We start from the raw sequence: 16,850 nt of genomic DNA, 5'->3' as shown, positions 1-16,850 counted from the left end.
AATCAATTTAAAATAACACTAATGAAAACAGATGGTTATCACATTCAAATATTAAATGTTTGCTTCAAGGAGGCATTTAATTTAAGCAGCAACAATGTTTTCTACCATTATTTAGTCAAAGATGACCCCATGAGCCACATTAACTGCGCAGACTTTGAGGCCACCAAAGATGAATATTAGCTTTTGTTTACAAAAGAAAGTTTTAGTAAATACAGCCTTAAAAATGTAAACCAATGCAAGTTAATTATAAGGGCTTAAAGGAACAAGTAGCTAGACTATTTCTGCAGTAGGAGGGTGAGGAGGACCAAAACATCTCCCACTCCACAGACACCCACCATACATAATATGAGTCATTTATGTTTAGAGTAGATTCCAGAGAGTCTTCCCACTAACTCTCCCGAAAATGTTTAGCCTGGCCTTGTGCATGCAGCTGTGATCCTGGTGGATCTGCTAGGTCTGTGGAGTGGGAATGTGGTGAAATGCTGTTTTGCAGTCCCTTCCTCCAAAAAAAAAAAAAAAAAAAAAAAAAAGCTAAGATTAGCTTTGCTTGTTAAAATTTTCAGCCCTCTCTGCAGGGGTGTAACCAGGTGAAGGGGGGGAAGGGGGAAGGTGCCACCAGCTGCAGTGCTTTTACTGACGGGGTGGTGCTCCGGGTCAAACATTGGGAAAAATTCTAAAAAGTAACCTGTTAGACTGAGGAATAGTCTCCCAGAAGAAACAAGGAGCACTAAGACAGACATTTATAAATAGTGTGATACCTTCTTTCAAACACCAGTGTCCCCACTGTTAACATCAACTTTGCCAAATAGTAGCAGAAATTGTGGACCCCTACAGAACAATTTCCCAGTGGAGGAGAAATCAATGACATGGAGTCTGGGTATATTCCAAAACTTGCTTTATTTGTGTCTGCACACTAGTCTTGTAACAGGTAATTACGAACAGCATCAGGCAATCAATCCCTTCTTCCAGAAATCTCAGCCCAACCCCACTCAGCTTCCCAAGAAGCTAGTCTATCTCAGGAAATGCCTCCATCCTATAAAGAATAAAGCAGAGTGAACTCTCCATTGTCTGCTACAGCATCTCTCAAAGGACTACTGCACTGCAACACCAGCACCACAGTACTTATTCAAAGACTCATCCGTTTACGTAAGAAACATTTCTCACACTATGTGTAGCAGCACCACCTAGTGACTGCTACCATAACATGATGCAAGCATATGCAACATTATGATGTAGCACCACAGCAAGTGGACTAAAACTAGTGGTTTTCCCCCCCATTTTTTTTTTTAAATCAAAAAGTGTATTAAAAACATTGCTTCAAAATGGTATGCTATTTAACTGGACCTTTGCACATACAGTATGAAGTTAATAAAATATTTCCATTTTACATTACAACGTGCTACTGTGTATATCAGGGATCGGCAACCTTTGGCATGTGGCTCGCCAGGGTAACATCCTGGCAGGCCGAGCCGAGCCAGTTTGTTTACCTGCCGCGTCCGCAGGTTCGGCCAACTGCGGCTCCCACCAGCTGCGGTTTGCTGCTCCAGGCCAATGGGGGCTGCGAGAAGCGGCAGCCAGCACATCCCTCAGCCTGCGCCGCTTCCCGCCACTCTCACTGGCCTGAAGCCGCGAACCGCGGCCAGTGGGAGCTGCGATCGGCCGAACCTGTGGACGCGGCAGGTAAACAAACCGGCCCAGCCCACCAGGGGGCTTACCCTGGCGAGCCACGTGCCAAAGGTTGCCGACCCGTTCTATATGCTTAAGCTTTTTGAGATCAGGCCTCTCGCTTAGATGCCTAAATAAAGATTTAGACTTTAGACACCCATTTTTGAAAATCTTACCTACTGTAATTTAAGAAGGGAATGTAGAATTGGACAGTAAGAAGTCTCATTAAAAAAGGGGGGAAATGGAACTAGTTATTCTGAAATTCAGAGGTAGTTTCTTTTAAAGTGTCTTTAATAAGAAAAATAAGGGAAGATTGACCGTTAGGAAGTAAGAACTTCCAAAACGTAAACTTTTTATAAGGAACAGGTAAGGGAATATAAACCAGTGTGTCCAGATAACACACATCCAGGATTATGCTCATTAGCCAATAGCCTAATTGAACCATAGACTATTTTTTAAAAAGTCCTGGAGAACAAAGGATTTTTCAAAAGACTGAAGAAGAAGTGGTGTCAATCTGCTAAAGAGAGAAAGTGATCCTAGAAGTTACCCTCCACAAAGTTTTACCTCAATCCCTCAAAGTAACCTGAAACATATTTAAAACATGATAAAAATCTGAATTTCTAGTCACTTAGAGTCAAAAATACTAAGTAGATTAACTTCCTTAAGAACAAGTCTTCCCAGACATGATTGCTTTTTTATTTAAGAGAATGTGTGGTAGCAACACAGATTTCACTTATTTTGCTTTTAGTAAAATATGTGGTAGATCTCATGACATTTGACTCAAAATTAAATCAAATTGATTAGGATACAATTACCACATGGATTGAAAACGGCTGAAGGACTGTAAATAAAAGGTAATAACAGGCAGTTCAAGTCCCCCCCTCTGCCTGAGGAGAAGGGATTTGAACAGGAATTGCCACCGCTCCGGTGAGTGCTTTAACTACTGGACTGTAGAGTGATTCTCACTCTCCGTAGCCTAATGACTATTTAATTATTAAATGATTTAATTGAAATAGAACAATTTCAATAGGAAAGACTGAGAGGGACCCACATCAGAATATCCCACAATCCAGTAATTAAAGCACCACAGATCCCAGTTTAAATTCCTTCTCTTCATCAGCAAAGTACCTTTATGGATCCAGGCCCTACTAGCTGAAGTTACAGTGGCTAACCAGAAGAACTCTGCACTCCTATGCAAAAGATTAAAAACCGTCCTTCATATTAGTATCAGGAAGGAGAAATTAAAGAGAACTAGAACGGTTAGAAAATATGAGCAGAAAAGTTTATCAAACTTGGAGAATAAAATACAAGCTAGTACTTCTGAAGAAAAATAATCCAGAAGTCATTCAAGCAGCAGGAGAAACCTGGAAAGAGGAAATCTAAAAAAAAGCCAGGAGCGATTTCAAACATAACTATCTGTTCACAATGCAATTTAGAAAGAAAGGCAATGCAATTTTGGGGACCTTGACTAAGACCAAATGGAGCCATATTTTTGCTTTGGCCAGGACTGGATGAAACTGGGACATGCACAGAAGCAAGTGGGCAGAAGGGTAATCTAGGCCTTAATGCAGATGTTATTTGGAAAAATATCCTCACTGTCCAATAAAAGTTTCCAAGTGTGGTAGTGCTGTGAAGACAGAACATTGTTTACTTTCTTTACAACAGCAATGTTTCTCTTCCTCCACCCAACCACATTTCTTTCAATAGTCTTTGACTTCCTGTTTCTTGCATAAGACTGATATTCCCTGCCCTCCCATACAAAACATTAAAGTCAGACAAGAGTTGAGCAATGATAATGTGGTCTTTTATTCAAGTCCAATTAAAAAATAATAAATCTTTAAATGCAGACCCTGTTAATTTAGGTCTCCTATGCCTCTCCCTTTTCCAGCGGTGCTGTCTTAGTTGCCGGGGGGGGGGGGGGGGAGGAGGATGTGCTCGACTCTGCTCTGCCTCAGGTCCCACCCCATGCTTCCCCCAAGCCCCAACCTTTTTGTCCCCCACTCCTACTCCTCCCTTCAAGCACCTCCTGCACACCCCTGAACAGCTGCTCATGGTGGGCAGGAGGCGCCTAGAGGGAGGGAGAGGCACTGGTTGTTGGGGCCTGCCGGCAGGTGGGAAGCACGGGGATGGTGGGGGGGGGGGAGAAGAGAAGCTTATTGGGGGTGCTGCTGGTAGGTGCGGCACACCCACTATTTTTTTTCCCCCATGGGTGCTCCAGTCCTGAAGCACCCATAGTGTCTGTGCCTATATCATTTTCCAAGCTCATATAGTGCATTTCCAACATATTTATTTCTCAGTGGTGTAAATAATCCCTGTAGTCTTTGTAATTCAGCTTTGAATTCCTCCATTCCCCTAATCATTTCAGTGTGAGATCAGCAAGATAAACAGATGGAAGAATTTGGCAAGTTTTACCTAATTCAGTATAGAAAGAAGTTTAGTTAAAAGACTACCTGTCTTTTGTTCTATTAAAAAAAATTAAGTATTTGTGTCAAGGGAATCAAGATAGACTTTCATGCAACAAATTTAAATAACCACTGTCATGAACAAATATAGACCACTTTTAAATTTGTTAGCCAAATATTTAATAACTTTTAGTTTGTAAACATACAAAAATATGCATGGTATAGAAATCTGTATTAAAATGGAAAGTAATATTAAAGACAAGATGGGATTACTTATTCTGGTACAAATCTGGTTCCACAGACACAATAGTAAAAAGTTGTTTTTGTCTAACTTGCCAGTATCACTATTCCACATAATTCAATTTCTAAAAAATTTTAGTTGAGTATTTAATTGCTCCATCGTTTAATGCTGTAATTTTTACAGATGACTGAATAAAACATCTGGGATTTGCCTCAATAGCCAACTTTCAATCACCATCTATTTAAAACAAGATAAATCAAAAAGGTGTTCATTGAGATTTATCAGAACAGTCATACCAAACTCAGGCTTCTGGGGTTCTTCCAGCAAGTTTCAATACCCTGGCATGCAGGGACATTTCACAAAGTATTCATTAATGTTTCTGGCATTATGGTCTCAGGTTGCCATAACGTGACAGTTTTAGACTCAGACTTTAAGGTCAGAAGGAACAATCATGACCATCTAATCTGACCTGCACATTGCAGGACATAGAACTTCATCCACCCACTCCTGAACTATAACCTCTAAACTCTGGCTGAGTTACTGAAGTCCTTAAATCATGGTTTAAAGACTTCAAGTTATAGAGAATTCCTTATTTACACTAATTTAAACCTGCAAGTCACCCATGGCCCATGCTGCAGAGAGTGAAAAAACCCCAGGGTCTGTGTCAATTTGACCCAGGGGGAAAATTCCTTTCCAACCCCAAATATGGCGATCAGTTGACCCTGCATTTGTAGGCAAGACCCACTAGTCAGATACCTGGGAAAGAATTCTCTGTAATAACTCAGAGCCCGCCCTATCTAGTGTCCCAAATTCAGCTGTTGGGGATTTTTGCTACTGGCAGTTGCCGATGGGCCACATGCCATTGTGGGCAATTTCATCATCCCATCCCCTCCATAAATTTATCAAGCTCAGCCTTGAAGCCTGTTAGGTTTTTTGCTCCCACTACTCCTCTTGGAAGGTTATTCCAGAGGCTACTCCTCTGATGGTTAGAAACCTTCGCCTAATTTTGAGCCTAAAGTTGTTGGCCAGTTTATATCCATTTGTTCTTGTGTCAACATTGGCTGAATAACTCTTCTCTCTCCCTGGTATTTATCCCTGCAATGTACTTATAGAAAGCAATCATATCTCCCTCAGCCTCCTTTTGGTTAAGCTAAACAAGCCAATCTCCGAGTCTCCTTCTCAAGGCAGGTTTTCCATTCCTCTGATCATCCTAGTAGCCCTTCTCTGCATCTGTTCCAGTTTGAACTCAACTCTTTCTTAAACATGGGAGACCAGAATTGCACATGGTATTCCCAGTGATGTCTCACCAGTGCCTTGTATAATGGTACTAACACTTCCCTGTCTCTACTGGAAATAGGGTTACTGCAAATTGCTCCAACTGCACAGGTCTGCCATATTGTGAAGAGAGGTAAACAGAACTGGTAACCAAAACTCTCAATCTTCACTTAAAGAAGCTGCTATTAATGCTAGTTTAACGTTTCTAGACAAAAAGGCATCAATAACCAAAGTGTCTTTTCTCCACACATGTTCCAATGTCAGCACAAACATTATCAGCTATACAAAGTCTGACTAGAGTTTGTAACAGCAATTGAAGTATCAAGTGTCGAACCACAAATTTTGGGGTCCAACTTGTTATTTGTTTTTTATTTTACTTTTCTGTCACCTATGCACATGTCTAAGAACAGTCCCCAAAACTCTTAAATGCGGTCACCTAAAAAAACAAAATAGGTTCTAATTACAAGCACCAATTTAGGCTCTTCTAGAAATCCTCTGACTGACCATGTGATGAGACACTCTGTACCATCTCCCTGAAGGCTCATAAAAAGTGGACTTTGTAGTATGCCCAGGCTGAGACACCCAGGCTCTGGCAGAATGAGGAAGGAAGTACATTCTAGAGGCCATGCCCTCTCCCAGAGAATGTTCTGCAAGCAGCCTCCTCTCATTTTCAGAGAAATCAAGTGCCACTTGTGCACGCCTACTGATCTGAACTGCACAGACAGTCCCTCAAGTAAGGTTCCAGGTCCTAAACTATTTAGTTTTAAAGGTTAAACCTATCATCTTCCAGTTCATCTGGAATCCGGTGCAACTCTGAGTATTGGTGCTGTGCTCCCCACATTATGCTCAAAGGGGCAGACACACACTGCACAGCCTTGAGTTTGAATGGTTCCAGAGTGCACCCACAACACAGAGTGCATTTCAAACATATTGTCCTGAGGTGACAAAAGGCAGGGATCACGATAGCAAAAGCTGCATCAGAAAGAAGAGCATGAACTCTTTAGCTATATATATATATATATACACACATCTTCTTTCTATATAGAATATACACACACACACCTTCTTTCTGATGCAGCTTTTATATATATATTATATATATGGCACTGCTACTTGATCTTCTAAAAGCAGCTCTTGTTACAACCACCTTCAATATTGTGAAACTAGGTCAAATGGTGGATGCAGCCCCTCTGTCAGTAGCACATAGATGACTGTTGCCAATTTTTTCCCCATTGCTTGCCTCAGCCTATTTTCATCTAGTCTCATCATCAAGACAAAGCCTGAGTCAGATAGCCCTCATCCATTCTGTTTTCATACAGGACTTATTTGCTCCACTGCACAAGCAAAGCATGATCTGATCTGAACACCAGCAGCATACTTATTATGTCAGAATATTTTGTTTTCAGTATGTCTAATTCTATTTAGTTGTAATCTTCCATTTTAAATTATTCAGTTTATATGAAGACACTCAAAAATGGAAACCTGGATTATTCCGTATTTGAAGTTACCCTTATTCTTGATCACAGATAACCACTAAGTCAGAATCTTACTGTTGACTGACAAGGACAACTGGTCTCTGGACAGACAGCAATGCAGTCCTGTGCACTCCTACCAGAGAAAGTACTGCAGCTAAGAGACTGTCAGACTCTTAATATTGTCGTAAATGATGTGTTTAGCTCAGGCTGACCTTAAGTTTCCATTTCTTGACTTCGAATTTCCAGTTCAAAAGACCAAGTGATGCAACTGCATCAAGCTTCCAGTTTAATTAGGAAACAAAATCTGCTGATCAGAATAATAAGGAAATGCCACAAGTTTAAAGTTGGATTTACTATAGAACATACATAAGCAACAAAATAATGTGCTATCAACTGTATCTATTTGCTTCAAAAGTATTTTTTGAACACATGTTCACTTTTTTAAAATGTAAACTTCCCTACAAATTCTGCTTAGTCAATGTTATTAGTTCTGTGCAGGGAAGTTTTTAGGTCTCTGTTACTAGAGATATTTACTGCAATAGGAGATGGTAAATCCAGATTTATGGAAATATTTCAGTGATACTAATCTTACACTGAAGTAACAATCATTTATTAATAGAATGATGGAAGATGTTCTCCAATAATTAACAAAAGGGAGTAAATATTAGGCTTCCAACCTACTTGATATAACGAATTTATCAGTTCGGTGAGGACACTATTCTTCATGGCTAACAATATGCTTGCTGACTGTAATTTTATGTACTCTACATAGCTAATGATATAATTGATTCCATGTGCACATCAATGGCATGATTTTATAGAGAAAAGTGTAAACATGGGGTTTACACTTCTTCCAGTAGTTTGCTCAGTTAGCATTTTCATGGGTGTTTCCACATTGCAGAGTTTATATACAGTACGTAGCTTCCGCTATTGAACAGTAGGAAAAGTCTGAGGTTGTGACATGTCCTTAGCTACGTAGCTCTATTCAGCCAGAAGATTGTGCTAAATACACTTTTACTCAGATTGCCACCTTGCAAGAGTTTGTTCTTTCATATATTTAGAAGAAAAGTTACATAAAAAAAAGCTTTCAGTGTGATCCAAAAAAAAGGAAGCTATTGGAAAATATTCTGATAAGACCATGAGAATACATACCTTCCTTAAACATTGACACAATTACTTGTGCAAGATGGGAAGGCTTATGTGGATCAAGTAAAGTGTGTCTTTGAAGTATTTAAACTGTTTCAAGAACAGCTGCTATTTCCTTGAAATGTCTGAAGAAGTCCTGAAAAAGAAGAGGCAATATTAAACTGCACTTTAACAATTTGCATTGTAGTTAAAGCCACCAACTTCATGCTGGAATTTTGTCCCTATGTTTACAAGTAGCACCCAAGATTATAGTATCTGTAATATGAGAACTTTATTCCACTTTGCTTTATGCATTAGTCAGCACTTTGTGTAAAGTCACTTTCACTATAGTCTAATGCCATATTTGTGTGGTTTTGTCTGATGCCTTTGGGAACAGGAGAGAAAAAATATTTTTTAAAAGTAGAAAAATGTGGTTGTAAGACCACAGAAATTGGCAGGAGTAGTACCTGAAAGTACTTTTATTCCCAAGTTTGAAATAACCTAGATATTCAGTTTGCAGTGTCCCTTTCACATAGCAATTGAACAGCAAGATATTAAATAGTTTCCAATCTACAGAACTGAGAAACTAGTGGATCTATATTCAGAAAAATCACCAGTCATCCCTTGCCTTTTTAATACATTTTTCACTAATGGGTTTATCTATCATTAGGCTTGTAGAAGTTTAGTTTCAAAACAAAGGGGGATGCAATGACCCTTTAACATAATTGAACTCTGATAGCTAAACAAAAGCTCTCACCACCACCCCCAAGTTTGCAACTGTAAGCAAAGGAATTAAGGACCAGCCACAGTATGATTGCTGTGTGTGGGAGTGGGGGGGGGTAATAGTATAATTGGACTAGTGTGCAGGTATGCTGTGACTGAACAGAAGATATAGCACTAGTAGAACACAGTGGGGCACCAGAGCTGGAACATTTTTTTTTGGGGGGGGGGGGGGGAAGAACCACCAGTATCATTACTGCTATTAAACCAAAATAAAACCATCCTTTAATGGCTGTTACAGTAGGTCCACAAATGCCAGCAAAAAAAAAGTGTACACAATATTTCATGGGAAGAGCCAAGATTTTTTGCACTTTAGAGGAACAAAATCAACTTGACCAGTCATTTAAGAACAATGTTTCAAGTATTACACCTGCCAATTTTTGTGGCTTTACAGCCACATTTTTTTACTACTATGTTATTTGGTTGTTGTGTGAAAGACTCTCACAATAAAGCAAGAGAATATGACTGACTACCTGATTATATGGGAGACCACAGTGAAACCAACTACACATATGCTGTTACCAAATACACAAAGTAAACAAACCAAGCAGACACCTTACCCCTCGCCCCCCCGTCCTTGTTTTTTTTCCATTTATAGCATTAGTAACAAAAACCAACACATCCCCCTACCTCAGAGTGAAGTGCTATTTTTTAAATGGCATTGTTCCTAGTGATTTGTGGTACTTTTTTACTTTTATGAATGTAAGCTTGTAAAATGTAAGCTATATATTCACACTGAGAGGTTGCTCTGTTCAACATTAGGAAGTCCCTTGCAGCAAGCTCAACAAGTGGAAGTCTACTTTCACCTCTCAGTGTTTACTGCATGGGCAAGGGAGAGCAGGAGGACAAGAGACTTAATTAGCGGCTGCTGTCAAAAATGGTTCCAAAAGTTAGTGTACGTTCAGCTATGATGATTCAAGTGATTTGGAGATCCATGTTTATTTTGAAAAAGCTAGAAGAGTTGCACAATTTAAATTTTATTTTTTTATAATTAAATGATAATTCCACTTCTTGAGGAATATGTACAAGTCAGTTTTGTTTAAATTTGGGACCATCTCTCCAGATTAAACTCTCTTAAAGAGCAGCTAATCCTCTGCCTCTTTAAGTACCATAAAAGAAACCAGAAAACTCTTATTAGGCCCAAGACTAAAGAAATGCAAAACAATTTTTAAGGTTAAGGATTTATCATACACTAGGTCCTTACCCATTTGACCCTGGCCACTTTAGATGATCTCATAGAACCCTCCAAACTCCCAGCAACCTGGTTGTTGGCATGGACTATTGCTCTAAGCATTAAGGATTTTTTTTTCCCCTGAACGTTTTGTTTTAGGCTTTAATTCAAATTTCAGTTTTTAAGGCTGGAGCAGTCCCACAGACCTCTTGGGCTTCAAACACACTCAGTGACTGCAGGAGAGGCAGCTGGGTAGCAAACCAGACAGAACATCAAGTGAGTTAACATACTAAGAGATCTCGTAGTCTTTGGTTACAATTTTACTCATTGAAATGGGATGGTTCTGATAAGGACAAAGCAATTTTAAACTTGGAATTCTTAAGTGAGAGTTCTTATTAAATTAACAATGTTTGGGTTCAGTTGCTTAAGCAAACAGATTTTTAATCTGAAACATATGTAGACATCTCATCTTTCCATTAGTACATACGTAATTAAATGTCACAGAAATGTGCTGTCCTACATGTAAACATTTGCATTTCTATTAAGAAAGCAGAGTTGTATGCAACTCGTTTTGAGAAATATGAAACTGGATTACAAACCTGGAACTGTGGGATTGTCATTTCAAAAGACTTGCTCATTATCTGGCCCGAAGGCTCTGCCACTTTTAGTGTCATTGTAACGTAAGGGTACTTAAGAGACCTACAGCTGTCAGAGCTCACTGCCATTCCCAGTTTCCATTGAATATCTATAATCTGCAGAAAAGAAAGAGCAATCAAACTGTTTTTAAACACTTCCAATCAATCCTGCTGTCACTATACTATACTCAGGGTACACAGAGGTCTTCCAGGGGGTACATCAACTCATTTAAACATTTACCTAGTTTTACAACAGACTATATAAAAAGCACTAGCAAGACAGTATAAACTAAAATTTCATACAGACAATGACTTGATTATACTGCTCTATATACTATACACCAAAATACAAGTACAATGTTTTTGTAAATAAATCTTCTCCTTGGGCTGCCACCTTGACTTGGTGGAGAAGCTTGCATATACTTAAGACCCTAAGAGTGATGGTGTTGGGAGTCCTGTACTCCTGGTGGGGTCATTCATTGCAGTAAGGTCGAAGGCAAGGTACCAGACAAAGTGCAGCCCAACTCAACACAACCCAGTATAAGACCTCAATGGCAGAGCAGGCAGATGAAGCAAGATCACTCCTCAATGGCTGCAATAAAGGAGAAACCCCCAGTTGTCTTGGACTTCTTTGCCACCAGACACAGATGCCTCTTCTGCCAAGATCTGTGTGGCTGTTGGTGCACAATGACTCCCCCATCACGCACAGAGTATGTTTCTGAAAGAAGTATTCTTAGCTAACTCTAGACTACCTCCTAAATTCTTGATGAAGCCATGAAGATTACAAAGAATGCAGCCATAGCAAAAAGGTTTCATATAGGCATTAGTACAGGGTCTTGTGTCTCTCATCAGGGACTTAGGCATGATATTACCTTGATTTTCTTTATCAATTAAAGATGGGTGGGTAAAATCCTCCTGCCATGAAAAATTGCACTGGCAGCAGAAAATCTGCATTGAGGAGTCAGAATTACTGTTTTCTGATTTTTGTGCATGCAAGTCCATAACATGACCTTAGCAGTTTATATAAAGATCCTGCATAAGTATTAACGTAAGAATTCATATCAGAATGTTTTGCATAAGTACATGAATGTCAGACTCTTATTGTGCTATACACTAAGTAATAACAAATGTTATTAAAACTCACGGAAGTTAAACTATTAGAGCTCCGTTTTAACTCACCAACAACTATGAGAAGCGTAGTTTGAACAGACTTTGTCACTTTTAATTGTATGAATATCCAAACAACACTTTTTTGTAATTAAAAGTGCCAAGTGTGTTTAAAGCCAGTCACTTCTTTCAAGGTATAACATATATATTTTAATTAAAACCAATATACAACTTCAAGTAGAAATCTATTTATGTTGTCAGAATGAAAATGCAGTATTAACAGAAGTCTTCTAAACTTGTTGGAAAAATATTTAAACCACCTAGCTCTATATGTTTCTTAAGCATTTGTAACTATTTATAAGTATTATGGGGAAACTAATATTAGCCAGGTCTAATATCACAATGTGCAGGCATCCAACAGTCCATTAAATATATTATTTGCCACTTTTGCAGCAGCATCCACCATGAAGTAGACATTTTTGGAAAGTTAATGCTATTGAATCAGAAATCTGAGCTAGTTACCTGTCCCACTGTTGCCATATTTCTAGCATCTTCTGACATAATGATAGATTTACCCTGTTCATTCCATATATGGCGAATAACCTGAACGGCATGTTTTGGCAGCATACTGATTGCATTACCCAGACCAGTGGAGAGTTCTTCTGCAGACAGGTTGTTTTTGGCCGCTGTGCTGTAGATAGATTTAAAAAAAAAAAAATTGTAGGTTTTTGTAAGAATGATGTTCAAGAAATCCAGGGTTGTTTGTTTTTAAACAAGGCAAACATTTCCATTAGTTTTCTCTGTTCATGAATAATATTTTACATTGTAGTAACCGTGTAATGCAACCTACACACTCTTTTTGCAAAGAATTTTACTTCATCTCCCCCAAAGTAAACTGTTCTAAGAATTTGCATGCAAGGTCCCCACAAGGGAGCAATTTCCTCTCGTTTATGTATACCCCATATATTTTTAATATGCATAAATATTCTAAGTGGAAAAAAAGATTTTTTGTTTCTGATTTATGAATGAATTAAAAAAAAAACGAGTTAATACAAGTTTTCGAGCTCCTTTAGATCCCCTGACTTACTCAAAGTCAAAATTTTCTGGCTCCTCAGCCTTAATTTATACCCTTCCACCTTTTATGACCCCCCCCCTTTTTTATTTTATTCTATAAAGAAAGAATAAAATTAAAAGAAATGTAGGGAGGATGGGTTCTTGCTTACCCAAATAAAAAGGAAACAACATTAATTATCTTTGCCAGGTCAGCAACTTTCATTTCAACTCCAGCTGTTTGAAATCTCTGGAAACAGAATGGTTGAACACAAACAAATGTAAGTCTTATAAACATTCTATAATTCAGGTGACATGTAATATACAATGAATGTAAGTGATTTGCTTTTGGATGACCACTAATCATAAAAACTTACCTGGCATAGTTCTACTGTATTTACACCTGGGATCTGACAGTGAAGATGCTGAATAATTCGCTCACACTACAAAAAAAAAAAAAAAAAAAAAAAGTTACACGAACAGCCAATCACTAGTAAAGTTATTAAAATATCATGCTTTAAAAATATCTGTACAGAGGGTGTAGTCATGTGGTTTCAATACACCGTGGCCAAGGGAACAAGCCTATTGTGGCAATATACAAATAGTCTGCTACACCACTTTACATATATACTGAGTGAAGAGGAAAAGGATGTATTAAGTTAGTGGCGGCTGCTAAAACTATATTTACATACCATCAAACTCACAAGAGTGAAAATACATGTTCAAAATTTTTAAACCACTAACCTGCCTGCTTTGCACGGTTTACAACACAGAGCTGCGGCTAAGTGATACAATCCAGCACTAAGGGTTCATTTTTCATGATTTAATAGAAAACATGAAATGGATTGTTTGCCAGGCTAGCTGTTCCTGTGTTCCTCAAAAGCAAAATCAGTATTTTGTAAAAATACAAAATTGACTCAGTCTCACTAATCACTAGAGGATGTGGTCCACTTACGTAAAGGTGGGGGACATTACTATTATCCTATCAGGGAAATTTGCACTCAAACAGCGAGTAACATAACCATCACTTCAAACATTTTACACTACACAAAAGCATAAGAACTAAATATAGAAATATTACTTACTAGCTCAGCAAATAGATCCTTAGGTATTAGTTTAATAATATCAGCAGTACTGCCAAAATCTAAAAAATATAAACATTATTAATTAGCTGTAAGCCCTTAAATTAAAAAAAATCCTCTCAGTTCATGGGAAGAATCTCAGGTCAGCCCCTCTGCATTGACAGTGTTTGCATTTTAAACAAGATCTTCGGTCAAGATACCATCATAGGACCTAATCACATCAGCCACACTATCAGAAGCTCGTTCACCTGCACATCTACCAATGTGATATATGTCAGCAATGCCCCTCTGCCATGTACATTGGCCAAACTGGACAGTCTCTACGGAAAAGAATACATGGACACAAATCAAGAATTAACACATTCAAAAACCAGTTGGAGAACACTTCAATCTCCCTGGCCACTCGATTACAGACCTAAAAGTCGCACTATTACAACAAAAAAACATCAAAAACAGACTCCAACGAGAGACTGCTGAATTGGAATTAATTTGCAAATTGGACACCATTAAATTAGGTTTGAATAAAGACTGGGCTTGGATGGGCCATTACACAAAGTAAAACTATTTCCCCATGCTTATCCCCCCCACCCCGTTCCTCACATCTCCTTGTCAATCGCTGGAAATGGGCCATTTTCATTACCACTACAAACAGTTCTTTTTCTCTCTTCCTGATAATAGCTCACCTTAACTGATCACTCTCCTTATAGTGTGTATGGTAACACCCATTCTTTCATGTTCTCTGTGCACGTGTATATATATCTTCCTATTGTATTTTCCACTACATGCATCCGATGAAGTGGGCTGTAGCCCACGAAAGCTTATGCTCAAATAAATTTGTTAGTCTCTAAGGTGCCACAAGTACCCCTGTTCTTTTTGCGGATACAGACTAACATGGCTGCTACTCTGAAACCGGTCAAGATACAGGAGTTTATCGCCAGATTTCTGCTTCAGGAACAAAAACTACCCCTAATCAAAAATACCTACTGACAGCATTAAAGGCAAAATTTAATAATAAGTGACTCCATTGAAACAGAGATTTTAAGGTCAGAAAGAACCATTATGCTCTCTAGATTGACTTCCTGCATAACTCTCATAACATTATCATACCTTGTATTTGAGCTACAGCACTTTTTTTTTAAAAAATGTCAGTCCTGATTGAAAGATTGAGAATTTACCACCTCGCTAGATAAGTTGCTCGAATGATTAATTACACTCACTGTTAAAAATCTGAATCCAGAATTATTCGGTTTCTTCAAATAAGTGATAGCCACATAATGTCAAGCTCGGAGATAGTCTCGTGTGTGTATGTGTGTGTGTGAGTGTACACACAAAACTCCAGCCCCATCTCCACCTTGTGCCCCACCCAACTCCCCCTCCATATACCACTCTAACTCCCTCCCCGTTGCCCCATATAGTATCCCACAGCCCTCTGCTCCCCTTCCCTTTTGCCCCACCAACTCCTCCCTCCCGACACGCATCCCATCAATCTCTTCCCAGCCCCCAATACCACCTCCACCCATCCACGTGCCCCACCAGCCCCTCCCTCTCACCAAGGGGCTCCAGGGACCGCGCACCCACCACGGCAGCTCTGGCAGCCATCCTTCCGCCAGCCACCCGGGGACCCCGCCAGACTGCTTCCGCTAACAACACCCGCGAGCGGCCACCCTCATTGGTTAGCACCTACAGACCCACCCTGCGCACCTCCGCCGTCCAATCATCAGTCACCTTCCGCCACACTTCGCGCTTATCGGCTGCTGGGCCCGTGCTCCGCCCCGCTCCCGAGCTCTCATTGGTTGCTCGTTATGGCGTTAAAATCAAGCGCAAGGGGGTGGGGTCGCCATCAACCACGCGCCTCCGGAGGAGGGGATCGCGCGGAGCTAAGACTCCGGGGCGCTTGTCTGGCAGCTGCTCGTGTGTGTCTAGCTCAGCCTGTCTCGCGGGGCGCCTGACCTGGGTCTCCTCGCGGGCTCCCACCCTGTGTCCTTCGCCCTTGATCTGTGAAGTCTTCCGTTTCTGGCGGCGTCCCGGGGTGAAAGGGCATTTCTTCCCACACACGTTTAAACCTGTTGTATGAGACTCCAGATTTCACTCAATACAGTCACTAAATCAAAAGGGCTCCGAGAGGGACGTACTACTTACAAGACATATGCTACATGTAGGGGCTGTTGCCGAGCTCCGTCCTGCAGCAGAACAATTTATTCATCTTGCTGTGGTGTGGCAGCATGGTGTTCTGGTCCTGCACTACACGTGCAACGCGACGCTGTGTCACAGTCAAATCACAGCGCCGTTTGATGCACCGGGAGGCATGTTGGTGTCACGAAGCTGCATCAGTGTCAAACCGATTTTGGGACCCTTAAAATATGTCACACCTGGCCTACAGGATATGCGGAAGACCTGCCCAATTCAGTACAGTATTCCCCAAACCAAGATAGGTCAGAACCCTGGTTATCTCCTCGAAACTATATGTCTAATATATGGAATAATCTGACATTAGATATTCCTCGTGATGCAGGTTTTATAGGTGTTCCATTCGCAATTTGCTTTTAATATTACCGTATTACCATGATCTCAAAATAATTAATTTGAGATGATTTGTTCATATTGAAAATGAACTGATTGGTAAAACTGTAAAAGGCTGGCAGTGCTGGTTAATCTGCATCCCACAGTTTTGCATCATATTTAACTAAAGCCCGGTTTAGTCAAACTAGATATAATATTTTGCAACCCCAGTCCTAGGTTTGTAATTATTGTGCAACATGATATGCTTGTTTATTGTTATTAATAAGAAGCACTATACATATATGGGTCAGATTCCTGTTTGGTCTTGCCATCTCCCTTCCCA

At 39.8% G+C, this 16,850-nt stretch overlaps 1 protein-coding gene across 2 annotated transcripts; it reads right to left on the bottom strand.

Annotated features, from left to right (window-relative positions):
- Window positions 1-878: 878 nt before the first annotated feature.
- Window positions 879-15,662, bottom strand: COMMD6 (COMM domain containing 6). Of its 2 annotated transcripts, XR_004644060.1 has the most exons (8): window positions 15,559-15,662; window positions 14,012-14,070; window positions 13,304-13,369; window positions 13,100-13,176; window positions 12,399-12,567; window positions 10,734-10,886; window positions 8,211-8,340; window positions 879-1,033 (listed from the first exon to the last, which is right to left on the bottom strand). XR_004644060.1 is itself a non-coding variant. In XM_034758342.1 (7 exons), exons 1-7 carry the CDS (start codon window positions 15,605-15,607, stop codon window positions 8,290-8,292), a joined length of 624 nt encoding a protein of 207 aa, XP_034614233.1. In that variant the 5' UTR covers window positions 15,608-15,662; the 3' UTR covers window positions 5,539-8,289. The 2 variants fall into 2 exon arrangements, 1 of the variants encoding a protein (XP_034614233.1); XM_034758342.1 differs by lacking the exon at window positions 879-1,033 and having other exon boundaries at window positions 5,539-8,340.
- Between the last annotated feature and the right edge of the window lie 1,188 nt (window positions 15,663-16,850).

This window comes from Trachemys scripta, chromosome 1 (genome assembly GCF_013100865.1).
Source record: "Trachemys scripta elegans isolate TJP31775 chromosome 1, CAS_Tse_1.0, whole genome shotgun sequence".
NCBI lineage: Eukaryota > Metazoa > Chordata > Testudines > Emydidae > Trachemys > Trachemys scripta.
This window is presented reverse-complemented; position numbering and strand designations above follow the sequence as displayed.

Bases quoted from the DNA above. Each gene is read 5' to 3' on its own strand.
- COMMD6 (XM_034758342.1), bottom strand. From the start codon at position 15,607: ATGGCTGCCAGAGCTGCCGTGGTGGGTGCGCGGTCCCTGGAGCCCCTT. The intron at 12,568-13,099 runs GTAAGCAAGAAC...ATCTATCTACAG, and splicing joins GTTGTTTCCTTTTTATTTGG to CACAGCGGCCAAAAACAACC. The intron at 10,887-12,398 runs GTAACTAGCTCA...TCTTTTCTGCAG, and splicing joins ATATGGCAACAGTGGGACAG to ATTATAGATATTCAATGGAA.